Source organism: Episyrphus balteatus, chromosome 2, assembly GCF_945859705.1.
Source record: "Episyrphus balteatus chromosome 2, idEpiBalt1.1, whole genome shotgun sequence".
Taxonomy (NCBI): Eukaryota; Metazoa; Arthropoda; class Insecta; order Diptera; family Syrphidae; genus Episyrphus; species Episyrphus balteatus.
The window spans coordinates 48,393,389-48,421,240 of NC_079135.1; the positions used below are offsets into that span (position 1 = coordinate 48,393,389).

At 32.5% G+C, this 27,852-nt stretch overlaps 1 protein-coding gene and 1 long non-coding RNA gene across 4 annotated transcripts in view; one reads left to right on the plus strand and one right to left on the minus strand.

Annotated features, from left to right (window-relative positions):
- LOC129912375 (protein sprouty) overlaps positions 1-3,801 on the plus strand; it is a 54,278-nt gene extending 50,477 nt beyond the window's left edge. For 2 of the 3 annotated variants that reach the window (XM_055990585.1, XM_055990584.1), the window contains exon 2: positions 953-3,801. In XM_055990585.1, coding sequence (XP_055846560.1) covers positions 1,170-3,155 — 1,986 coding nt within the window. In that variant the 5' untranslated portion in view covers positions 953-1,169 and the 3' untranslated portion in view covers positions 3,156-3,801. The remainder of the gene's footprint in view (positions 1-952) is intronic. The other variant, XM_055990586.1, reaches the window with a different exon arrangement.
- The window catches only part of LOC129912380 (uncharacterized), a 100,950-nt gene that overhangs the window by 8,813 nt on the left and 64,285 nt on the right, over positions 1-27,852 (minus strand). The window lies entirely within an intron of this gene.

The following is a 27,852-nucleotide window of genomic DNA, read 5'->3' on the forward strand; positions in this document are numbered from 1 at the left end:
GCTGGACAAAACTTTTAATGAGTAACCATAGATGTGGATTTGAAAGAAATTTAAGACATCAATCAAAAAGTTTTGGCAGAAGGAAGAGGGACCAGCAGTTGAATAAAGAATCTGTAAGGTCACAAAACGATCAATTTTCAATCAATGAAGTTTTAAACAAAGAAGCAGGTGTTAAGGGATGATTTATTTTGAAAATGGGTTTGTAGTCTTTTGATAATAATGGAAGAAAATTGTGTGTCAGAGATTTAGCTGATTATAATGACTTTTGGTTATTACATGACGAAGATGTTACGTGTTAAAGGATTGATAAGTTTTCATTCTACATTAAAAACAATCAAAATTTTAAGAAAAAAATTAAGATGGAAGAAGATTTCGAACTTAACGAAGGATTTTGTTTACTTTTTTTAATGTTCTTACACAATGCATTTTAACAAACTTTAAAAATCTTGATTTTAATTTAGAAATAATTTAAAAAAATCAAAGAGATTTTTAACTTAACGAAGAATTTTAAATTTGTATTTGTTTTTATAAGAGGTCCTGCAGAGATAATATTTATAGGTTTCAAAAACTGTAATAACGGGAAAGAAAAACCACTTATAACAGTATATACCTAACATAACGAAAGGTTGTATTGGTCTTAAACGAATGTTCCTGCAAAACGTCGCTTTTCAAGTTAAGAAATTGAGAGAATTTCTAACTTAACGAAAGATTTTACAGCTTTTTTTTAAATAATTTTTTTTTTAATTAATAATTTGCTAAATAAATCAAAGAAGAAAAATCTTAACTTAACGAAAGATCTTTTTTATTCTTCTTAAAATTGCGAGGAAAAACTTAACGAAAGATATTTCTTTCCGCATTATTTAAGAAGTATGCTTTACACAAAATAGTTTTAGTTTAGAATATAACCTTACAACAAAACTTATCGAAAAGTTTTTTTTTCTTTTCATTTCAGAAGGCAATCCAAGTATCTTAATCAGACAGAAAGCCAGAGAAAGAGAAGTTCGAGAAAGAAATAGATAGAGAGAGAGATATAAAAAGGAAAGTAAAATCTCTGCAGTTGTTTGAAATAAAAAAATTCCTATAACGAAAGAATGAAGAAGGAAACAAACAGTCTTCGGCTCTTATACCGAGGCATTAGGTGTTGTTAAACCCTTAACTTTAATCGATACATGGATCGCAGAAATGGCGGCGATCCTTTGGCGCCTCCCCGGCCCCCTAAACTATTACCTCGTGTCCATCGTCCAAGGGCTGCGGAGCCACCGATGATGAGTGCACCGCCAACAACAGTGCAACACCAGCATCAACAGCAGCAGCAGCAGCAGCAACAATTATGTACAAACAATCATTCGAGTAGTAGAATCAACAGCAGCAGCAGTAACAGCAACAACAACAACACAAATAACAGTAGTAGTAATAGTCGATTGAATAATACAATCGCCAGCAGTCGAAACAGTAATAATAACAGCAGTAGTAACACTGCACACCTAACGACACCACTCCTGCAACTGCATCACCATCAGCAACAACAACAAGAACAGCAGCATCCTCATACAACAGTTAGTTTAAATCGCAACAATAGCAATCTAAGTAGCGCCTCATCCACATCATCAGTGTCGACCACAGTGTCGTCGGTGAATAGTTTCACACGACGAAGACCCCCACCGCCACCACTGGCAGCGGTGACGTCATCTGCTCCACCATCATCATCATCACCCATACTACCGCTACTTGGAGCAAGTCTTAATCTAAATTTATTAAATAATAATATAAATATTAATAGTATCGAACCAGTACCAGTATCGCCTGTCACGCTGGCGGCACCGCGACCTGAATCGGAGCGGCTCACCAATGAGTATGTGGACACACCGTTTCGGACGGCGCAGCAATTGCAGCAGGCGTCACGCAATCAACATCCGGCGGGTCAGCACATCCATGGCCAAACCACAACTCAACACAATCTACTGTTGCTGCAGCAAAGTCAGCGGCAACAGCAGCAGCACAACCAACAGCAACAGCAGCAGCATCATTCGAGTCATCATCAATCTAGTGGTAGCCATAGTAATGTCGTCGGCACCTGCGTCGTCAGTGCTGCTACGGCAGCATCAATACATTCGAATTCACGTAGCCTTAAGGGAGACGCGACAGGAGGCACGGGCACGACGCCGGGATTTGGCGCGACACATGCGACGTCGACGGCGCCGGCGTCGGCGACGCTGGCAACCTCACCCACAATCACCCGCCTTCAACAGCAACAGCACCATCGACCTAATGCGCTGCCCATTACCCAGCCGATTACTAAGCAACCCGCCTCAACAACCACATTCAAAAAGGACCTATCCGCGTCCATATTTCATGAAGAACCGCTCGACCTGCATCACATCGGAAGCGGCAACGCTAGTTCTGGTGGCATCGGAAGTGGCAGTATGGGCTCTCCTATCGGAGGCATCATCCTCGGCGATGGCGCCATCAATCCCATCACATGTCCTCGCTGCGAACGCTGTCGGTGTGAGCAATGCCAAAGTCCAAGGCAATTGCCACAGACCTGGGTGTGCAACAAGACGTGTCTCTGCAGTGCTGAGACCATCATTGACTACGCCTCGTGCTTGTGCTGCGTCAAAGCGCTCTTCTACCATTGCGCCCGCGATCAAGATATGGAATGTGACGATGGCGATAGCACCCTTTGCGTGGACGACCCCTGCTCGTGTTTGCCCAACAAGCGTGCCCAACGCTGGGGCTGGCTCGGAGCACTTTCCCTGGTTCTGCCATGCTTATGGTGTTACTGGCCAATGCGCGGCTGCGTTGCGATATGCGAAAAGTGCTATGCACGACACGCTGGTCATGGTTGCCGATGCCAAGCAATTGGCTCAACTAGCAGCATGCTACCAATTGTCAACATCGGCCGAAGTGGGTCAACAGGTACCAATGCCACAATTGGTGGCACTAAGTCATCGGGAATTAGTGGGGGAGTTCATAGCGGTATTAGCGGAAGTGGCAATGGCCATCATCATCATCATCATCACCACCATCATGGAGGCGGCGGCGGTGGTGGTGGAGGCGGCAACACTGGTGGCAGTGATATCAGTGCCGCCCGAATACTACGCAAGTGTGACATCACGCCCGAGAAAAGATTGCTCGACTCAAGTCCTGAATACTAACTCTAAATTTTTATATAAATATTAACATACAAAAATTATATTCTGTAAAATAAAACAAAAACAAAAAAATATTATATTTACATTGATAAGTATATAAAACACATAAAACAAAAATTATTTTAAACATATAAAAAAAATTAACATTACATTTATGAAAAAAAAAAAAACACAATTAAATAAAAAAAAAATACAAGAAACTACTGTGTAAGCCTAGGTTATCACACTTATAGGAATCAAACAAATTTATTAAATTATTTAAACAAAACAAAAAAAAAAACAAATTGGTGACTATTTTTTCACTCTCTTTCCCCCCTCTTAACTGTTTGAAAATACAAAAATAAATTACACACACAATTTTCTGTTCAAAAATATTTCATTATTATTATTTTAAATAATAATTAAAAATATTTTTTGAACATTTTCCTATTCTCCGCCAACAACCCCATTCTCCCCTAATATTTATCGATTTATATACGTATATTCCCTTTCTTCTTCTTCAGCAAAAACAAAAAAAAATCATTCGAAATTATTTGTCATTTATGTATAACACATTTGTTATACAATGACAAGAAAATATTTAAATAAAATTATCAACAGAACTGCATTATGTGAATTAAAAGAAAATTGTTTGTAAAGCAAAAAAAAAAAATTAAACTTTTTAAATGTAAAATGTAAATTTAAATAAAATAAAATAAAAAAAAAACAATGATAAACAAAAAAAAAAAAATATGAATATAACCAAAGACTGCAACAGATAATTATTAAATATTAGAAATGTTATTATTATTAATTTTATTTTTAATTATAATTTTTATGTCTGTTTTATTTTTTTTCTTTTCGAAGTAATTTCTGTGCGCTTATTTAAAAGTAAAAAATTGACTGGATATTTCTTAAATTAAATTTAAAAAAACTGAAGTATCCTTGTATAAAAATAAAAAAAAAAAACAAATAAAATTCCAATCCATAGTCAAAATAAAAAAATATGCTTCCTCATATTTTTTTCTTATAATTTGAAAAAAAGCTATAAATTATAAACAAATAAATGTGAGTAGATGTTTGAAGACCGAAAAATAAATATTTAAACAAAAAAAGGGAAACAATTTTACTACATACATGTAAATAATAAAAACAATTCCTACATACAAAAAAACTATAAGTATATTTAAATCTTAAACAAAAAAATCAACTACTTACAATATATAATGGCAAAACTAAAAACAAAACAAAAATACAGAACAAAACCAGTTTCTTTGGAATAAAGCAAAAAAAAAAAAAACAAAAAAATGTGTATAAAAAATTATAAACAAAATCAAATTAATAACAAACAAAAAATATTTATTTTATTTTTATGTATAGAATGTATGTAATGTTCCGTTTAATTTTCTTTTTTTTTTGTAAAATTTATTTCTGTTTTTGTTTATCATTTTTATTACATCATCCATGTGTAGTATATTCCACGACTATATATTTTATTAATTTTTTTTTGTGTAAAAAGAGAAAGCTTTAAAGAAATCTTTATAAAAAAAAAAACAAACAAACATAAAATCCATATATATTATTTTTTTGGTATTTATTTGCGAACGTAAAAGTTTTATTATTATTATTAAACAAAAAATATAATAATTCATATAAATAGTTGTGAAATGTACAAGTTAATTTATTTATTCGTTTTATTTTTTCTATTTTTTTTTTTTTTTGTTTTTCTTCTTTACAAAATAAAAGTTTTCCGTAAAACAATAAAAACATACTTTATATACAGAAAAATTCCATTTATTATACAAAATACAAAGCAATAGTTTTAAATAAAAAATATTTCTTTTTTTTTTCTTTTTGATGTTTTTGTTTTCTTAATTTTGTTATTAATTAAATCTTTTTGTTGTTTTTATTATCTGTCTTCTTTTCTATTAGTATTGATGAAAAAAAAACTTAATTAAATTAAAAACTATGTAAATATAAAAAAAAAACAGACACAAACAAAATCAGTGGAATGAATTTTTTTAAAAAGTCAAAATAAAATGGAAAAAATGAACAAAAACATTTATAGAAGGAAAAAAATTAAACAAAAGAAAAAAAAACTATATATCTTGTAATATAATAACAATAATATTAAAAAAAAAAATAGAACAAAACAAACAAAAAATCCTAACAATTTTATTAAAAATGATTCTGTTGATTTTTAACACAAAATAATTTCGATTATTTAAAAACAAAACAAACAAAAAAAAAATACACAAAAAAATAAACGCAAAATAATTATTTAAAAAAAAAATCTTGTCTTGAGTTATTATTGAAGAATGATGTTGCTGTTGAAATTGGTTTGATTTTTTTTCAATCTATATGGGAAGACTGTTTGGAGACATTTTTGGGTGTTATAAGAGACAGCCAAATAAAATAAAACTTATAAGGATTTTTCACACAAACATCAAGGATGATAGAATGCAAGAGGCAAGAGTTTAACTCTTGCAAACAAATCCCTTTCTTCAGAATTAGGCAATGTAAAAGAAAAATCGATTAAAAATTTTTTTTTAATCGTGAATAACTTCTTCAGAACTCAATTTAGGGAAAATTACTAGGAGATCTTTTTTGTAGAGAATTAAATTTCCTATAAGAATCTGTCGTGGTTTTATTTTTCTATTCACTTATTTGCTCATCACAAAATTCCAAAGTGAAACAGTCAAATTGAAAAAAACACTTCGATTTAATTTAATTTTATACCTATAAGAAAAAATGAACAGAAATTTTTTTTACTTTGATCGTCTAGCAGTTCTGTTGTAATCATGTATAAAAATAAAAAACACCGATGATAGACCTCTTAAAATTATTTTTAACGGCTCAAATTTTCACCAAATTTTTTTTTCATCATCCTGAACAAGATTTTCGAAGTAACTTTGAAAAAAATAATATTTTATTTTTTTGGCCCAGTCTAGTCTATAACTTAATTTTCATGGTTTTACGCTTGAGGTCATGAGATTTTATGTCAAAGTACTGTCAAAGGTCTATAATAATGAGTAAGTTTCATTTGGTCAAATTGAAAAAAAATTTAAAAAACACCGATTTTGCTTTACTTTTCTGCTTCAATTTAAAGAAAACTGCTGCGAAAGTCATGGTTTGTTCGTGAATGTAACTACAATTAATGCTCTATCCAAAGCGACTTGTCGTGAGTAAGCTCTATTTGCCGTTGAAATCAGGTCAGACGATCACAGGGGACCTCTAACGAACTCAAATTGATCCATTTTAAGAGAGCTATCGCCGAAAAACGGCCAGAATAAGCCACCAGAAACGGAGACATAATCTATCATCATGACAAAACTCGGCAAGACCAGTGGGAAACTATTTGGAAAACAGCGGCTAGGAAGCTTTAACTCACCGCTTTATAGCCCAGACCTTGCCCCGTCTGACTATTATTTGTTTCGTTCGATGCTAAACGCACTCACTGAAATACGCTTCGCTTCAGGACAGGGTATCCCAAATTGACTTGATTCATTCTTTGCCTCAAAAAATTAGCGTTTTTTTTGGGACGGATTCCATTTGACTTTTGAATAAGTTAAGCTTTTATTCAAAATACTCGATTTTAATCCCTTAATATTCAAAGAAGGTGTTGGAAAAGGATAGAGTTCCTGTATGAGATCAAGGATAAGCTCAATACAGTTGGCTTGGTAAGTTGAAAAGGAACTTCAGAAGGGAAACTGGCCTATTTTAGCGAGAAAAGTAGAAAGCGGTATGGTTATAATGGATAGGCAAGTTGGTTATAACTTATAACCGTGAACCGCAGTCTATTACCTGTGAGTATTATCATAATTTACCAATTAAATGATTTTTGATAGTACTTTTTTGCCTCGTCATACATAGTTTATGCCTAATAATTTCTATTATAAAGCTCGAAAAAGCTTGTCGGTGTTGAATCTGAATGTTACACAATGCTTAAAAATATTGATGAATTCAAATCCTTAATTACTCAACTGCTGTCGAGATGTAATATCAGGGTTCGCAATTAAATGATTAGCTTGATCTAGAACCGTCCCTTATCTTATCGATGATACTCTTGATTTGAAAACAATAAACGTTTAACAATATCTTTAATACAAAACACAGTTTTCAAAATTCGACCTTGATGCTTAAAAAAAAAACATCTGACCTTAAATGCCTAGACAGATTATAATTTATTATTATCATTGATCAATAGGCCTATTTCACAATACGCAATCTTTCAATAATAAGATTTGAAACATTGTTGTGAGTTCAGTAACGAATTTGATAACCTTTTAAATGCGACTGCAATCATTGGAAAAAAAAACAACATACAACCAGACACATAATATCATCAAAACTTATCAAGTGCATTGTGATAGCTTTGTGGGTGTGTCGAATTTAATGATTAAATAAGACTTGCAGTAAGGTTCTCTTATTAAAATAATGACGTGTGTACCTTTTTTTCTCTTTGCAAAATAGCCTTTGATTAAATTGTAAACTATTGTGAATGAAATTATATTCACAATCAAGCGAATCATTGCAAGTAAAGCTTTTTTCTTTCCTAATATTTCGCAATCAACCTTCGTTATCTAATTGGTAATTTTATTTTGTAAAGTTGTTGAAAAGTCTGACAAGTTGTCTGAGAGTGGACAAAATGATGTTTCATCAAAGATACGTCACAGCAATTGTCAATATCTTACCATCTGCAGAAACGGTGGGAAGCTATTTTGACCTTTTAACTCATCAAACGAATACAAACTATGAAAAATATAATGTCAATGAGATTGCATGAATTTGAGATATACAAAAAAAAAAATTAAAATTACCTGTCAACGAACATGTTTAACGATAATGTGAATTAATGACTTATTTATTTATTACGATTGTACTTCATTCGTATTCGAGATTATAAATACGACTTATGGTCAGAGGTCTTTTGTGATGGTTAGCATGTGTGTGAGGGTTTCCCTTTTAATAAACTTATTTAATTCATTCCGCTTTTCATAATCATCGACAAAAGCTAGGCTTGACACTTTATGCGATAACGATATTTTTTGTTTATGATTTATGTGTCAAAATAAAGACGAAGAACATTTCCTACTATTGTGATTGTAACCTACAACATGTAACACACTCAAGAGATCAATTTTTTTTTCATGAAATATGTAAATAAATAATTTTTTTGGAAAACATGACATTAACATAATGTCTTTCACTTAATGTTTAGGTTCAAAAAGATGACATATCGCCACGTGTGCATCAAAGGTGTGTGAAAATCGGCTGCTTCGAATGATGCATATCTAATCAAGAAGATACATATATGGGATGTGACTTTTGTCACGTATCACTTGCTGATATTTTCCCTCAAAATTAAGAGCGTTGAAAGTCATTGTGTAGACGTACTTTGAGGAAGAATGTGCGCCAAAAGAGGTACCTTCTGAATTCCGACTTCTGGCGATATAAAGTGATATTTATGAAAAGCCCTTATTGCGATTTTCAACAACTATCAATTGATAAAAATTAGATTTAAAATCTCGATATCTTATTACAAGGGAACGGATTTTCCTAAGAAGGTATAGACTTTATACCAACACGATTCTTGTCCCCCTGATTCCAAATATATGTTTTTAAATTTGGTTTTTTTTTTTCTTTTTTACCCGTTAGTGCCTTTGTTTGCCTTTTTTACTCATCAAAGCCTTTTTTTGTCTATTTTTGGCCATTTAGCAGGGATGGAAGCTCTTTTGTGGAACCTACAAATTTTTCGATTTAAAAAACTGCACTGTTATTGCACTTTTTCTCAAAATCGGCACCGATACAAGTCGGCAGACCAGCATGTCTGTTATCGATATAAAAGGACCTCCTTCTGATATTTATATAAATCGGTTTACTCTCACGCAAGAAATCTGTTCCCAGCTCTCGATCTTACTGCTTGGAGGTGGATTTCGGTCGCGAATGCGTCTCTCTAACATTTCCTAGAAATATTCTATTGAATTTATATATGGATACCAACTGTGGTCAATCCAAACCTTGCTTATTAAAATCTTGAATACTCTAACATGCATTATCGTACATAAGACTAAACTGTGGACCAAATCCAGAGATACCCAGAAGAAGATCGGAAACTTTCGTACGTTTCACCCCCTAAAACCCATTTGTTTATTTCGTGTTGTTGTAATTTCTTTTGTATCCGTGAATAAATGTATGTGAAATACACGCATAGTCTAACTACAGTGTTTTTACGTATACTAATAATTAGTCTGTGTCATTTTGGGGCAACTTTTCTTTTTCAAATAAAAAACAGGCCTAACATTTTCGAAAATATGAAGAAAAAAGTCTCTCAAAAGAAGAGCTCTTAATATTAATCTTCAGAGGTGAATATTTCTGATTTTCTATTTTCCATATAAATAACATGGAAAAAAAATTTGTTTTTTTTTCTAATTTTTGTAATTTTACAAAAATGAATTGTAAAAACTAACTGAAATATGATTCTTATAGTAAATTGAGCGCTCTACAAATAATCTTCAAGACATTTTTTCATAGAGTGAACCCCACTGAAGTTATTCAAACTTTAAGTTCAAAATATATAAAAGTATGACTTTTATTTCGTATATTTCGTCGTTATTAAAAAAAAAAAACTGAAATTTGTTTGCTCGCAATGGCTTATATGGTTGGAAATAAATAAAAAAAAATATTCCCAAAATTTGAAGTCTCTAACATAATTCTTACCCATGCCTTTAAGCGGTTGAAGTTTCTTATGGAAATAACAAGGGATTTTGGACCTTGTCCGATCAGTTTTAAATTCCAGCCAAACTATTTGTTCCAAAAACTCGAAACTTTACAGACTTAAACCTTATAGTTGTAGCTATCATTTTTTGAGATTTCTAACTATTATAATTTGGAAGATTCAGCTCGGTAAAGAAAACCATTTTTTTTTTCGACTTTTTTAAAAAGTCGTTCTTTACACATTAAATGTTAATAATAAAAAAAAATAAAATAAACGTCCGCTACAAAAATTGTATTCAATGTATTTTTTCATAATTTTTTTCACAAATTTCAACTTTGAAATCGATTATTTCGAAAACAACTGATTAAAATAACTTGATTCAAAAACTCAAATTAAGTGTACAATTCTAGCTTTTGAAAAAGATATCATTGATAACTAGAATTGTTGCAGTTGTGTTTTAATAATTTTTTTAGAAGTTTTTTTTAGAAAATTGCTCCTCCCTCCTAAAAGGGGGAGGGGGGCATAGAAACTCCCTTTCATAACAAAAAATGATTGAATTGAATACCTCTACAAAAAACCGTTTTCAAATCTCGGCGCCTAAGTTATCGTACTCGAAAATTGCATTGATATGAATTTTTCTCGAAAAAAACACGTTTACCTCGGAAAAAGACGCTAAAGACGCTGCAAATTGAAACCCTAAAATCAGTCAAAATCGACTGGATCTTCTCTTTGGTTGTGACTTAGTATATCTTACGAAGCTTTTAAGAGTACCTTACTCTCAGCTGACCCTCTACTACATTTTTGTCAAATAAAGAATCAGCCAGGTAAAAGTGGCAAGAAAATGTTGAAACGAGGAGCAAAAACCTACAATATAAATATTAAACAACTTTTTCAAATTCAAACTTGTTCTTCTACAAACAACAAATACGAAATGTCAAACTTAAAACAGTTGACTAGGTACAATTTCAATTGAATTGTGCTTCAAAGTTAATTTCAAAATATACATCCATAATGCCAAATGTCATAACTAGCCTCAGTTTCCTAAAGTGACAAAACATAGCCCATCGTATGGTACGGTAAGCAATAACTATAATTTGTAGTCCGGGAAGTCAAAAAAAAAAAAAAAAATTTAACAAAAACTTAGAAAATTAAAATACTTTGACGTTTAAAACATTTTCAATTTTTTCTTTAAACATGCTAAATGTATGATCATGGCTTTAACATACCTATCATTTCTAATTTTCTAGTTTTCCAGAACAATTTTGTGTAGGAAATGAACATTGGTCAAGAAATGTTAGTTAAAAGAAAGCTTTCTGCATTTGAATAGGTAAAACACTCTATTGCTATTTTTTTAACTGTCATTTTAAAAACTATCATGATTTCGCTTGAATTTCTTGAACTATGAACAAATTGTGCTAGTTTGCGGCACCCACTCTCTTAATAGCAACGAGACAAGTGCATTTTCCTATTTTTGAATTTTCATTGTTGTTGTTTTCTTTTTTATTTAGCATTAGCATCTTTCAGTTATCTCATCCGCCCATGGAAATAGATTTAAAAAACAAATAAAAAAAAAAAAAAAAATGTGTACATAAAATGCAGAGGGCCCATCCTAAGCCTAATCGCTGGAGGGGACACTAAAAACAAGAAACTAAAAAAAAAAAAAACCCCCGCGCGCATTGAAAACCAACAAACAGATCGCGAGCAAGCGAACAGCGACAGCAGCGCCCCAACATTCAAAACACACACCAAGAGAACTTCATTGGGGGCAGCTAACACAGACATAGCCACAAGTCGCATAGGCATGAATGACGAACAGACTCCGATTGAGATTCAAAATACAAAACGATAGACGACGGATAGACCCACACAATCATGAATTTAATACCTCTCCTCTACACACTCAAACCGGAGGCGGGTGAGAGGCAGGAGAAATAATAAAATGGAATAAAAATAAAATAACGAAACAAAACTAAAGCAGCTGCTTCCGGTGTTTGATTGATAGCGAACTGGCAGTTTGTTTATCTCTCCCTCTATCGAAAAAAAAGAATTTTGAGAAAAAAATACGTTTTCCTTTCCTGCCGGTGCTGCTGCTGTTGCTCTATTGATGCTCTCTCTAGCGGTCTTCTTCTCGGTCTAGCATGTTAATGGTGGCGGCGGCTGGCCGAAGCGACTGCCGCCGCCGTTTCGATCGTCGCCACACCGCGTCGCCACCGTGGAACCAGGAGATTGATGAAAGTGTAGAATTGAAGAAGTGCTAGGGATGTGTTTGTAATGTAAGGTGAATTTTTATTCGGTTGTGGGATACGGATACGAATAGATCAACTATGGAGCTTCAATGCGATAATTCTTATTGTTGATGGTGCTTTTTATCTATTTTTTTAGTGGCCTTGAGTATGGGATGGGGTTTTGAATGAGATCAATTTGGGTATGGTATAAGTTTTGGAAGTAGAGAAGTTTAGCCAATTTTATTTTGCAGCTCAAATGTTACTTATTTCAACAAAAAAGAAATGTCAAATGTCCTTCCATGAGCATCTGACATTTATTCAAAGAACTTGCTGGGGAAATCAAAACTTAAACTAAAACTACACAAGGCCCTTTTTGTTTATTACGAAACTAATGGCAGAAAAAAACGAAACCTAGAGAAATGAAAGTCACGACATAGAGCGATTATGAGATACGAAAACGAGCTGAAGAAAATGTTACCAAATTAAATTCTATTTTTTAAAGCGCGACTAACTTCTTGGTAAGCATCAAAATAAGAAAAAAAAAACATGATACAATTTTAAATTAGAAACAATTTTATGCGAAACACAAACGCAAAACGAAAGTCAGAACGATAGCAAAAGGCATTAATTAGTTCAAAACGAATATCGTTTTTTAACGATACTCGTTTTACACAATCGCAATTTCAAGAGTACGCTGTTTTTAAACGAAAGTTTATGTTTCACGCAAAAGGGACCCAGAATTGTAACAAAAATATTCTGCAGCAGCTATATGGGAGAGAAAGAGATGCACACATATGTACGCCATTTATAGAAATGGTTAATGGTTGACCTCAGAAATCGGCAGCAAGCCTCTCAGTTCGTGTTTTTTTCATTTATTTGTACCAGGACGGGGTTCTCGGGATCTCTCCTTTGAACATAAATATACCAACTGAGTCGATCGCGTTCAATTTTTCGGGAGTGTCCTTCTAGAAGATTCGCCCATACGTCAAGTGCTCGTTGGAGGGATATCGGGTCTTCACTTATGATGGCTTCATCGATCCAATGCTTTATTTTCACTTCAGAAATTTCCGATGTAGTGAGCTTAGAGCAAGCTGCGATCTACAATCAGAGGCTCATCATAAGTGCATGTGTAAGTGGTTAGTAAATAACACATGGTCAAAAATATATACTACGATACAAAACTAACAATTAACATATATTACATTATAAAATTAATACAGACATTGAAAAACAATTACGATAGTGGTGCACTGGTCCGAAAACTTGTTTTCAATCCCACCTTACTTATATTAAAGTCGATATAAGATGTGTTTAAGTTAAAAAGTTTACACATACGATTAAGAGGTTCATGTGTGCCATAGTTTGTTCTATGAAAGTCAACGTGTAAAAGTTCAAATCTTCGAAGGTGGTGAGACCCTCCGCGATAATTAATCCCGATACAGGCTAACAAGGTTGGAGCATCAATGTGCCCATTAAGAAGTTGATGGAGAAATATTAGGTCATTATTAACTCGTCTTTGATATAGAGTTTGAATCTGAAGAAGTTGGATCCTTTGTTCATATGGAGGCAGGTTATAAGGATCAGACCAAGGAAGTCCCTTTAGAGCGAATCTTATGAAATTAAGTTGAATTGATTCAATACGTCTTTTGTGAATTTCATAAAATGGAGTCCAAACTTGCGAAGCATATTCAAGATGGGGTCGAACGTAACAATTATATAAGGAAAGTGTAACATAGGGGTCATTAAATTCCTTTGCCCAACGTTTTATAAAACCGAGCATAGAGTTCGCTTTATTTATAATGTAATTGATGTGTTCAGTAAATTCTAAATTTGAGCTAAAGTGAACACCCAAGTCCCTGAAACGGTCAACCCGACAAAGTTGCTGTTGCAAAATGCAATAATCACAAACACTCGGAAATCGTTTCCTAGAAAAAGTAATTGTCTGGCATTTAACTGGGTTAAGTGTAAGACCATTTTTTCACACCAAACACTAAAACTATTAATATCGTTCTGTAAAAGAACGTGATCATCGTTAGATTTAATTATTTTGAATATCTTCATGTCGTCAGCAAATATTAAAATTTCACTCGAACGCATGCATGATGTTACATCATTTATTGCGAGAATGAATAAAAAAGGGCCCAGGTGGCTTCCTTGAGGAACACCTGAATGAGCAATGAAAGAATCTGAAAGTCAGTTTCTAAATTTTACCTGATAGGACCTATTAATAAGGTATGATTCTACCCACGCTATGAAAAATGGAGGAAACCCAAAAGCCTTAAGTTTAAAAATGATGACTTTATGACTAAGCTGATCAAATGCCTTTGAAAAGTCTGTGTATACGCAGTCTACTTCCCTTCCTTGCTCTAATGCATTTGAACATTTATGAAGAAAGGTGAGCAGGTTTGTTACAGTTGATCTTCAAAATCAACCAATACGATATGCAAATCCTCAAAGGATTTTTTGATATTTCGTCTGGCTCATCAGCTTTTCCTTTTTTGGAGAATTTTACCGCCTCGTAACTTATTCGACTGTGACCTCTAATACCTCGCTTAGGTGAAGCCTTGGAAATTATTAATTTAAGGAGTAATAACACCTTGTAAACCATGAAATAGAGCGTCATTTTCATCAGCGTATAAAACAAAGAAGAAATATTATTTTCTTTTGGTGTTTGTTTAGTTTAATTAAGTATATTATTAGGTAACGGAATATGCTTATGTTAAATTTTTTAATGATGTGAAATTTTTTAAATGGCGGTGTAGTTCAGGATGATAGTAAAATCCTGTGCTCCCATCGGGCGACCAACTAACTCCTACAGTTTTTAACCGATTGGGCTGAAATTTTGTGTGGAGCTTAAAAATACTATCCTCTAGTGAAGTACGTAGGATTTTTTGGAAATATTAAAATTTAACGATTTTATGGTCTTTTTTTCAACGAATTTTGTTTTTGTAATGAAATAATTTTTTCAAACTAATGCCATTTATTTAAAAATTAATATTTCAAAAAAATCCTACGTACTTCACTAGAGAATAGTATTTTTAAGCTCCACACAAAATTTCAGCCCAATCAGTTAAAAACTGTAGGAGTTAGTTAGTTGCCCGATGGGAGCACAGGATTTTACTATCATCCTGAACTACACCGCCATTTAAAAAATTTCACATCATTAAAAAATTTAACATAAGCATATTCCGTTACCTAATAATATACTTAATTAAACTAAACAAACACCAAAAGAAAATAATATTTCTTCTTTGTTTTATACGCTGATGAAAATGACGCTCGATTTCATGGTTTACAAGGTGTTATTACCCCTTAAATGTCCGACACAATACTGTCGCCACCTGTGAAGAATTTCGTCATCTTCCACCAGTAGTTTGCTTTGAGCATTGTTAATGAACTTTGGCGATCAAATCTCCAGAGCATTTTTTTCTTCTCTGAGATTGCACCCTTATTTCGTGTTTTGAATAACACCAAGATTCGGGATAAAAATTTTATCCAGGTCCTGATATAAGTTTTTCGTGTTCTTTGCTTGAATTTGGGAGCACTTCTTCTTCGATTCTTTCTTGCAGTCTTTTATTCTTTGTATGGTTACTTGATAAAAGGCCTGCGATACGAACATAAATTTGGGGTGATTGTTACCCAAAGTTTATGCACCGTTACTTTAATAATTCTAAGAAACTTTTTAAAAATTTTCAGAAAGATTTATATCAAAGAGTATGAATTTGGGTTCAGTAAGCTCAAAAATCATATTCGTTTCTTTCTAGGAGCTCTATATTTTTAAATATTTTAGTTTTTATTTTAAAGATATGCCTATTTCAGCTGATTGTTAACATTTTCAAAAAAAAATTTGTATGAAACCTTATGCCTGAAAATCACACTGTTTTTGAAGTGAAAACTTCTTTAGTATCGTAGTGATTTGAAACAAGATGAAACGAAAACGCGACACGACTTCAACTTGTTATAACTTTTTTGTTTTAATAGATAGATGAATGAAATTTGTACTATAGATAGGTAATTCAATAAATTTTCAGCCCTATGATGGTAGCCGATCGGAAGAAAATTTTATCCGATTTGTACGAATTTTTCAATTTTCATATGATTTTAACCCTTCCGACAGTAAAATCGGACAGATGTACGAAAAAAAATCTTATGTGCGTTGAAAATTTAAAATACATGCGATGCTATGCAGTGAACTGTCAAAATATTTGAGACGCGTTGTGCTTTATGCTTTTTTTTCTTTCCGATTCTTCCCGATAGAAAATTAAACGTGAAAAATTATCCGAAAAATATAAAAACGAAAAAAATTGGAATAATTTCTCTCCTCAAATTCGGGTACCGTGAATACAAAAATCTTCCGATCGGAACTTTTCTCCGATCGGATATTTTTCCGATCGGCTACCATCATAGGTCTGTATAATTGTACAAAATTTCAATTAATTTCATATTCAAAATTCGGAGATTACGGTAAAAATATGTTCTTTTCCAACACACGTTATATCTTTTGATCTAGTGCACATACAAATTTGATTTAACATTAATACGCATGCTGATAACATAACCTTTTATTTGATATATCACACATAACGGTACGTGCTCTACAAGTTACACAATCTTAAATTGAAAAAAAATTAAAAATACCTCAAAACACCTGTGGAGATCTATTGGCGATGACCAGCTACTAGTGTAGGAAGTACCGTGGCGTAATCTCAGTCTGGAAATTCGACATGGTTGACTTTAAAAAACTCTAACTTCTCTTGTAGACATCTTTGAAATAAGATTTATGCATCATTATACAAGGTGAAACAATAAGCTTTCACATGGTATACATTTTTTCATAGGTTGTCAAACAAAAAAATTGATTTAATAGCATGAGAACATAAAAATTAATTTTGTTTTGCTTTTTTTTATGAAATTTCATCGAGTTTAAAAAATTTTAGCTCTTTTTGTAGATGTCTCATAGGTCTGATCGATATATATATTTTGAGCTAAGACAATAAGCTTTCAGATGGTATTAAATTTTTTATTGGTTGTTAGGGAAAAAATGCATTTAATAGCGTGAGAAGATAAAAATACGTGTTTTTTCGCTTTTTTTTATGGAAATTGATCGAGTTCAAAAAATTCTAGCTCTTTCTGAAGATGTCTCATAGAACTGATCGATATATATATTTTGAGCTAAGACAAAAAGCTTTCAGATGATATAAAATTTATAAAGGTTGTTATATCAAAAACATGGATTTGAAGGTGATAGAATAAAAATAGGAAGATTTTTTCTATTTTTATTTTCAAGAAAAAATGATTTTTTAAGGTTTCACTTCTACCACGTGTGAATTGCACACATGACTTTTTTTTTTTCTAGGAGCTCTTATTTTTAAATATTTTTATTTTTCACATTTTGGGAGTAATTTCATACTATTATTTTTAGGTTTTTTCTTATCACATACATTTTTAAAGTTTCGCTGGAATCATTTATTTCGAATGTAATGTATTTCGGTTCAGTGAGTAAAATAAAAATAAAAAAAAAAATTAAACAAAAAAAAGATTTTTTTTTTTTGATTTTTTTTTTTTTTTGACGGGAGGAAATCTTCAAAAGACACTTGGCAGTATTCGACACCAAGTAGTGTGGGACTCTTAACCACTAAAACCACCTCTTTATCAGGACCAATCTTGAGAGATCGACATCAGATTTTTCTTTCTTAACTTTGTAAAATCACTTTGGGGGAAGTTTAAACTTTTAATACTTTCCCATGTCTTTTTAGACCATAAGCTCATGAGGCTTGGTTCTTCTTAATCTTCGAACATGGTTTCTTGTATTCAAGACGGACACCATTTCAGAATTGGTATGACTTTGCAGTCTCTGACTATGCGATACAGCGTATTTTTTAACAACTTCTGTAACCGTTTCTATTTGTAAGTCACGATGTAGATCGCTATTTCTTATGTACCAAGGTGCATTAACTATTCCACGAAGGACTTTGTTTTGGAATTTTTGGATGATTTCGGTATTTGTTTTCTTTGTACAGCCCCATAATTGGATACCATAGGTCCAAACAGGCTTTAGTACTTGATTATACAGCATTATTTTGTTTTGGGTTGATAAATCAGAGTTGTTACCAAGTAACCAGTACATTTTTCTATATTTCAAGTTTAGTTCTTCTCTTTTCTTTTTGATGTGCTCTTTCCACTTTAGCTTTGCATCCAAAGTCATTCCAAGGTATTTGGCCGTATTGGCGTAAGGTACAGCTTGATTATTAATGAATATTGGAATATTGTTTATCTTTTTATTTGTAAAGTTTATATGTGAAGATTTTGTTTCATTGAGTTTGATACGCCATTTTTCGGTCCAATCTCTGACTGTGTCGACGGCATATTGCAGCTTTACTGCTCCCCTAGAGACACATTTGTCGGGTACCAAAATTGCGGTATCATCTGCAAAAGTAGCCATTATGGTGTGATTCCCAACTGGGATATCCCTTGTGTATAGTAAATACAGGGTAGGACCTAGGACACTTCCTTGTGGTACACTGGCTTCTATTTTCTTCAATTCCGAATATTCTTGATCGTACCTTACTCTAAACAATCGGTCTGAGATGTACGATTTTAATATTTCATAGTACTGTCTGGGAAGATCCCTTTGCAGTTTGTACTCAAGTCCCTCATGCCAAACCTTGTCAAAGGCTTGAGCAACATCTAAGAAAATAGCTGAACATACTTGTTTTTCTTCTAATGCTTTTTCTATTACATCCGTTATTCTATGAACTTGGTCTATCGTGGAATGTTTATTTCTAAAGCCAAACTGATGATTTGGGATTAACCTTCTTTCTTCTATAATTTTGCAAAGTCTCTTCAGAAGCAGTTTTTCAAAAACTTTTGCCATAATTGGTATAAGCGATATTGGTCTGTAAGACGTCACTTCTGTAGGTGGCTTACCTTGCTTGGGTATGACAATAACTTCAGCAATTTTCCAATGGTGTGGGACATACCGTTGGTTAAGGCATGCATTTATTATATATTGTAGTTTTATGAAGGCTTTTAAAGGCATTTCTTTCATAACCTGAGCAGTAATAAGATCGTAACCTGGTGATTTTTTATTTGATAGTTGATGTTAACACATACTTTTTATTTCTTTTAATCTTACAATTGGTATTTCACTTTCATCTATCTTATCAACAAACTGTAAGCTATTTTCAGTCGCGTTTGTTGGGTATGGCTTAAAAACATTCGCAAGATGCTCCGCGAAAAGGTTAGCTTTTTCTTTTGGGTTACCGATCCATTTCCCATCTTGAGATTTCAAGGGGGAGTTTAGTAACTGCGGTCTTTTCAGGCGCTTGGCTGCTTTCCATAGCGAAAAATCGGTTGAAGCATCAGTCGTTAAATTCTTTAGGAATGTACTGAGTGAATCATTTTTGAATTTATAAATTATAAAAAAATTATAAAAAAAAGATTAGTGAAAAAAAATTTGTATGCCTTTATATGTATGTATGAATAATTTAAAAACTAGAGCTGCTAGAAAAAAACTAATATTGTTTTCGGAATCAGCACACTCCATTTAGTAAGAAATGATAAACAACGGTTTGGAAATTTTTTTATGTTTTCCTTTTCATTATTTGGAAACATACAAAAACCTTATTATTTTCCACACATATTAAAAAAATGTTACACTTTTATAGGGTTATAATAACTTTTAAGTTCAGTAATCCAACTCTTGGACTGTTACTTTATAATACGAGTATTTTTACACGCAGGAGGCCCCTTAACAAAAAGACTCAAACAATATAGAGGTACATATGTCTTTCACTATCTGTGCGATCAGCATAAAAGTGCCCTTAACGGAGATCACATGCTTCTACAAACACACGCTTTATTTTCAACGTTAGGTCATAATATAAACACTTTTACTTTTGTCTTGCAGGCCTTTTACATGTCGTTACAATTGACATTAACGCCTGCACGAATCAGTAACCACGAGTACCTAACACACTCTTAGTTTTTCTGGTGTCATTGGCACAATGTCAACGGAACGGACAATCAGTTTGTTACTTTAATAGGGAAGAAATATCTAAGTCACGCTTCGTTTATTTTTTGAAAAAAAATTTAATTCTTGAATTTTCTATGCTGCAGTATTGACATATAGAAAAAGGGAAGTAATAATTAAGGTAAAAATGTAATCACTGAAACCTTCGAAAAAGCACGTACAAACAAAAATTGCCATACAAAGTGTGTGATAACTGATAAGGAAAGGTTTTTCGAATTTGAATTCCTGTTTAAACTTGGATCAATTCTTTGTTGAAACGACAATCGGAAAATTTCAGAAAAAATGACTTTGGAAATCCGATGCAATTCACAAAGATGAGAAGCTTTTTCGAGACAAAGCAATGACTTTCTAAAGTTTTAAGTATATTTGATTGACCTCGAATAATATTCGTGCACTTCATCATGTAATTAATGTTTTTTTTTTTTTTTTTACATTGACCTTTCCCCGGGGGAGATATCAGCTATGGGTCTTTTTGTTAGTGGGAAATCCATACTTTTAAATGACACTTTGTCAAGTTCTAAGAGCAATATACAATAAAATTCCGGTTAAACTTGTATTCACTTGTTGTCATGTTCATGGGCTTTTTTGTTTCTGTGAATAACAGATGAGTGTCACCGTAATGCGTGACTATGTATGAGCTGAGTTTTTCTATGTCAGAATGCGGAAATGGTGTTTTCTTAATGAGTAATAAATAAATTCAATTTTATTTAATGACAAAAAAAAAATAACAGGAATGATTGCGAAATAAATTATGGGAATTATATTTCTGAAATTTCTTTCAAAAAATACTACACCGCACTTTATTTAATTATTTATTCATTTTAGAAATGTAAAAAATTTAATACTACTTCATTTTGAGATGAATTCACGATGCTAGTTTATTATGATGTATGGCTTTTTTCACATTTCGACTGCTTACGACAAATTCGTTCCCTACTTTTTGAAGTTTCTATGGTTTCAACTTAACTGATATATCGTCGGTCTCATGAGAAAACCTCGTAACTCCCAAAATCAAAATTTTACAGGAGAGACGAAAGAGTAAACAAAAAACAGAGTAGTTAGGAAGAAACGCGCTGTGCAAAATTTGAATTTAAGTCTATTTAGAGTTTTCGGAATGACCCCAAATTTTCTGGGTTGCTCCGCTGACATATTTTCTAAAGAATGGCATTCAAAAGTCATTTTTGAAAAAAAGTGGAGTTACGAGGTTTTCTCATGAGACCGACGATATGTATAACCCAAAAATGTAAGTACCAATTTATTTTTCAGCTGCAAAAAATTAGTGTGAAGATCTAGCATGAGCATCAAATCATTTAAAGCTCAAAAAACCTTATCTATTCAACAGAGGAAGAATGCGCAACAAATCTGAAAGCTAGAATATTTCGACTGAAATGGAACAATACAAAAACGGGAGACTTGCCGCCGCCAGTTTTTGAGCTCAAACCTGTGAACCCCATAGTCGGATCATTAGTATGAAGCAGTAACGTGGGAGAGTTATTAGCTTTACAACAAAAGCAGGATTTTGATCTGATCTGGATCACGAGGAAAATAAAACACAGCTAATAATGACTTCTCGGTAATTTAGGAAATTTAGGAAAAAAATAAAAAAATGTTTTATGAATTTTTCAAATTTTGACCTCGAATATCTTCTTTGTTAGATTTATGCAAAATTAAAAGAAGTGTGTTTTTGCTAAGCAATCTGTTATTTTTTTTTTTACAAGAATTGTTCTCAATTTAATGATAATAATTACTGAATTAGTAACAAAATTAAGAATCATAAAAAGAATTTTCAATGATTATTTCAAACTTTGGACCTCGAAAAATGTTTTTTTTTTTTATTAGACTGAAATAAAAATGGAAAGGCAACATGTGTAGTTTTGCCTTAAAGAAGCCGATTTTATTAAAAAATGGAAAACATGATAAACGGAAACACGGACTTTTGTTTATTCACTTCTCAACTGATTTACAGATCATCAAAATTATGGAGCACTTCTTGTTGTCATAGAAACTTGTAATTGGCACAGTGATGGGTCTTGTGGTGCATACAAGAAACAAATTCATGAGGCGTGATTACCGCCCATTTTCACCAAATTTCCATTGAATATTACAGAGCACTTCTGATTATGTTTAACTTTTGAAAATTGGTACAATGATAACTGGTAACTTATGCAAAGGAAAAATTTTAAAAATAAAAACTTTTTCCTCTGGTGGCGTGGTACCTACCCTTTGATATATGAAACACTTTAAGGTACCTCCCTTTAAAAGCTTACCTATGAAATTTCGAAAGTGAAAACTTGAGATTTTCTTAAAAGAAGTAAGAATAACAAAATAACTACAGCTTTTAAACCCCACAGCAATATCTTGAAAAAAAACTAGTGAAATTACCAGAAAAACATAACTGTTAAAAAAGGTGCAAAGTTCTCCTATGTTGAAATTGGGCTGGTACAAGAATAACTGAGACATAAAAGTGTACCACGTTGAAAGGTTTGGTTTTAAATTTGTTTCAATTAAATTTTATTTGTTTACTTGGAAAGTTTTTGAACAACTTGTTGATACCTACACCTATAGTTTAAAGAAAAATTGCCAAGAAAATATGCCTGGAATCAGTGGCGTACGTTGAGTTGCGGGGGCCCCGGGGCAAGACTAAATTTTGGGGCCCATTTAATATTTGGGTCCCATTTGATATAGAAAATAAGAACAAATAAAAAAGTACGTAAACGCCCTACTCTTTTTTTTTTTGGGTCCTCTATGTATCATTCTTTGGTCGCTAAGTTTATACAAGTAATATTTTTTGGAGCTCTAAGATAATAAGTATATAATTTTTCTTTCAAAAAAGCTATTTATTTGTTTAGGGCCCCTGAGGTAATATTTTTTTGAAATGAAATAAATATCTAGCTGGCCACCGATTCATTATGCATTACACTGAAGAATATAATTTGCCTATCTTGTGTTCGAAGTGATTCATGTAAAACATCTTAAGGGCCCAACCCATAGAATCCGTTGCGTCAGTTTCGTCAATCGATCCGTTGAAGTTGACGGATGGGTCAGAAAGGGGTGACCCATAGAATACGTCGTACGACGGATTGCTTTTTGACAGCTCACTTCAAATTCCAAGGTGTGTTCGATATTTTATCGAACTGATCTATTGTTGACAACCAATGTCAAAGGATACGACGGATGAAAAAGTAGAAAGTTGGGCTACTTCTTCCGTCGAATCCGTCGGCCTCCGTTCGATCCGTCGCTTATGGGTCGCTTTCCATAAAAACGTGTGTATTTTATCGAGCTGTCAGTTGAAAACTTCGACGGAACGGACGCGGACGCAACGGATTCTACGGGTTGGGCACTTTATCTTTTTGCTTCGTTATATATACATATAAAAAGTTGCCATCTCTGCATAGTCTCCATTCGGGGCCCTAAGGCGTGGAAAACATATGAACTCAAAATATAAGCGGCTACCTAAAACATTTAAAATTTAGGGATGTTAATCCCAGGAAACAATAAAATATGACCTTAAGAAGAATACAGAGTAGGTAAAGTTAACTTCTTGTTATAAGATTTCCTGAATTCGTCATAAGATTTCCTAACCAATAATTACCATCAATTTAAAATCATTTACTCAAACAAGCACAATAATAATAATAATAATTGTCCCGGTGAACAGTCAACGTGCCTACCTCTACCTATATATAAATATATTCGTACCTATAAGTTTAAATTTATTGCTAAATCAAAACTTCCAATGAATTCAAAAGCAAAGGTAAGTTATGAGACTTGGTCTTGGACTTCGACATAACCATAATATTATACACTCCGTTTCATAGAGAGAAAACAATTAACCATTCAAAGCTGGCAATTGCGCTACTATCGACTCTATCATATGCAAGTTGTTGCATAGAAGCCATTGCTCATGCTGTTAACGACACACAAAATAACATTATACACGATCGGGTTCCCTTTTTGCGCCATGTGGTTGTTTATAGTTTTGTATAAGGTTTTTGGTTCTCCCTCGTCACAATATCGATGTGGTAAATTTCAGTTGTACTGATTTTATTGCCAGTGCGCGCGCTATAAGATTGTAGACTTGTATTTTTAAATCATAGCCATCATAGAAGCGTTAGAGAATAAAAGGCGCGCAAAACGTTGTAACATGGCTGCTACCACGCCGCACATTGTCACTTGGCTGTCAATGAAGTCAGAAAAGTATCTTGCACTACGGAAAAATATACTCGAAGCTTACTCTGATGGCAGTTGTTGTTGGTAGTGCCGGTGCCATGTTATATTGCATATGTAGAAACTTAAGACCTTTTTTTTTTATTTTTTCTTTAAAGTCTAACGATGGGCCTGAAGGTGCGGTATTAATGTGTTTGTTTGTTGGTGTTTCTCTTTTTTTGCTTGTGGATTTTATTTTTTTTGTAATTCTGTTTCAATCGTGTATATATTAATTAAAATGCAAATTTTTATTTATGAAATTAACTTCCCACTATCAAAAACATGTGATACCCATGTCTAAATAGAGGAAAAATATGCTTGCGCCTTAAAATTACACTCTGGATCAAATAATTCGGTACAATAATTCAACCAGTGATACCGTGAACAGTTCATAGTACATCATTTTTAAGAAACATAAGGACATTTATGAGGTATAACATCTTTAAATTTTCGGTAATGATATTTTCTGAGCTAACGAAAAACTTTTTAACATCAACATGTTTGATCAAACATGTTCGGGTAAATACGTCTGTATGATCGAATTTAAGAAATAAACATGTTCAATGTATGAGAAAGCCTATTTCATGTTTGAGGAAACAAGTTGGGTGTTTGAGGAAACAAGTTTGACTGTTTGATGATTTGATCCAACATGTATGATCAAACGTGTATTGTCTTGAAGCTCGAGAATGCAAATATGTACTTTTAAATATGCGATTTATTATTTTCCGTATCGATTTAAGGAAAAATTTCATCCTCGTTGTGTATAATTTAAAAATTGTACTAGATTATCAGCGTACCATTGTTGTTTATTATAAAAACTTTTTAGAATCAATCGAGTAACACAGAGTGTAACTACCTACTTGTAGATGACGACACATTTACTATTCACCATCAATATGCCAACCTACGTGAATGAGAACCGCTTAAGATTTATGAAGTTGAGCTTGCAACTTCGAGGTTGCAGATTGGTTTGAATTCAATTCAAATCAAAGCTCGAGCTAATTTCTTTTAGTTTTTATTTATGTATCTTTTTTTATATGAAAACGGAATGTAAAGATTCTTTTGTAAGATTTTGAAATATTTTAATTAATCATGATGTCTCACAAAAAAATAAATATAAGCTGCATTCAAAGCACTTTCAAAAAAAAAATTAAAAAATAGGTTGGATACCTCCCGCGCATAAAATTTAGTAATGGCATACTCTATGCATATTTTATCAAACTCTTTAAGAAAATTGAAAACTACTTCATAGCAGTGAGTATTAACAATTTTTTTTGTAAGTGTGAGAGTAGGTCGTTTTGATTGTTTCATGAATTCGCTTCAATTGCTTAATCAATTTATGGCGAAATTCAAAAAAAAAAAAGTAGTATGAAATCACCATAGTAATCATATATTATTATTTATGTACTTTCGAAGAGCTGCATGTGATTTTCTTTAGATGTTTTGATCTATGATTGCACGTGGATATAAATAAGTGAATAATAAGGAGCAGCTGCAGGTAAGTTAGCTTTGGGAATACCTATTAGAAGTGGTAGTTATGAACTTTCGAAAATTACTGTATCCAGTGCTAGATTTAATAAATTTCTCTCAAATTTTGCAATCATTTCATGAATAACTTGTAGTCCTTACACTAGTTCACCGGAGTAATAATATTTTGTAGAAAGTAATACAACCATACATAATCGTTAATAATCCTTAATGCTTTTAAAAAAGAGACTTGCGGCAAGAAACCGGATAAACGCGAACCCTATTGAGAAAATACTGAACTGTTTTAAAAATCGGGCTTGGGGAAAGTTTCTTGTTCTATTATTCAGAATTAAATTTCGTCAATTATCCGTCATCTACCTTCTATTTTGCAAAATAATCAAGAAGTAAAGGCTATACTGGATAAAATTTTAATTTTAATAGTTAGTTTTAAAACTAAAAAATCGGTTGATGTTCTTTTTTATTATTCCAATTGCTGTTTTTTTTTTTTTAAGCGCTTAAATGATTTCACTATCAATGTGTTGAACTTATAAATAATTCCCCGTGGGAAATTTTCGAATCACAATTGATGACACCGACCGACAAATGTTTTAGCTCTGATGAGATGAGACCCTATGAACTATAAAATGGACTTGGAAAAGCAGACATTAAATACAAAAAAAAAAAAAATATATTTGACTAACATGAGGCTATCGACCGGTAGTAGCGAACCAAGGGTATAAATTCATTTGGTCCGAGAACTGTAGTTATTAACGATATAATCATCATCAGCATCATCATCATCATCATCATCATCATCAATGCACTGTGTGTTCGAGGGCATAAGGGGCACATTCACTCACATGAGAGATCACCCATTTATTTTCGCATTTAATGCAATTAACCCCAAACTACGGCCAATCTATCTAATTTGGCTTAATTAAACGTATTTCAATGGGGTGGATCTAAGGCAATAAAATAAAAAATACAATACAAAAAAACACGACAGCAATGATGATGGTGATGATGTTGTTTTTACTTTTACTTTCGAATTCGGATCGACAATAATAATTTAGTTCTAGAAATTTCTTTTCAAGTTGGGGGGAGAAATGTTTTATATTTTTTTTTTTTATTTTAGGAAAACTCGAATAAAAAGTTTTGAGAGCTACAACTTTTAGAAGTTATTAATCTTCTCAATGAAAATAATGCAGGTGTAATATTTTGTTAGAGGCGAATATTTTTGAATTAATTGAAAAATTATTAATATACTCCTTTCTCCTTGATTTTTTCTAAAAATCAACTAGTTTTGCGTTACTTTTCAAATTCATGTAAATAATTTTCGAAAATAGAATATTTTTTGTACTTTGAAAAGAAAAATGGGAACAGTAAGGAAATTTTATCAGAATTGAAAGACATTGTCATATTTTTAAGATATGTACTCTTCAGACCTTAAATTAGTACTTTGTTCACACTTTATTAAGCAATAACTACGACTCTTATTTCTTTAAAGGCTTCTTTAATATTAAAAAAGCACAGCACAAACGAAAAGTGAAATCGTGTAATAAAACTTATGGCCTGACAGGGTACAGAAAAAATTACAATCTCTATTTAATTCTCTAAAAAACTACAATGTACTTTGTAAGAATTTTTTTCTTGCGTTTTAGATCAATCTTTAGTTAGAAAAGCTATCAAAACAAAAAAAAGCTACCAATATTAAAAAAGTACAAATAAAAAAAATTCAACAATTAAAATTTCGTAGTTCGTAAATTCTGAAACTGAATTAATTTTAGTTTTATTTAAAGAAACTTGATTTTGTAGACATTCAAAAATGTTTATACAGAAAAAGTTACAGAAGTCATAGTCGTCACTCAAGTTGAGAAATATCTTAAGCATTTGCTCAAGCAAATCCTTATTCACAGTCATCACTGGAGTCGAAATTTTTCTCAAGTGAACGTCTGAGGAGACTTTTTTATTGAGGAAACGCTTAAGTTTTTTTCAGTCAGTTGACATTAAAGTGCAAGTGTCATTGCAAGCTTTTGTTTTTTGTATTTAACAATAAAAATTTATACTCTCTTG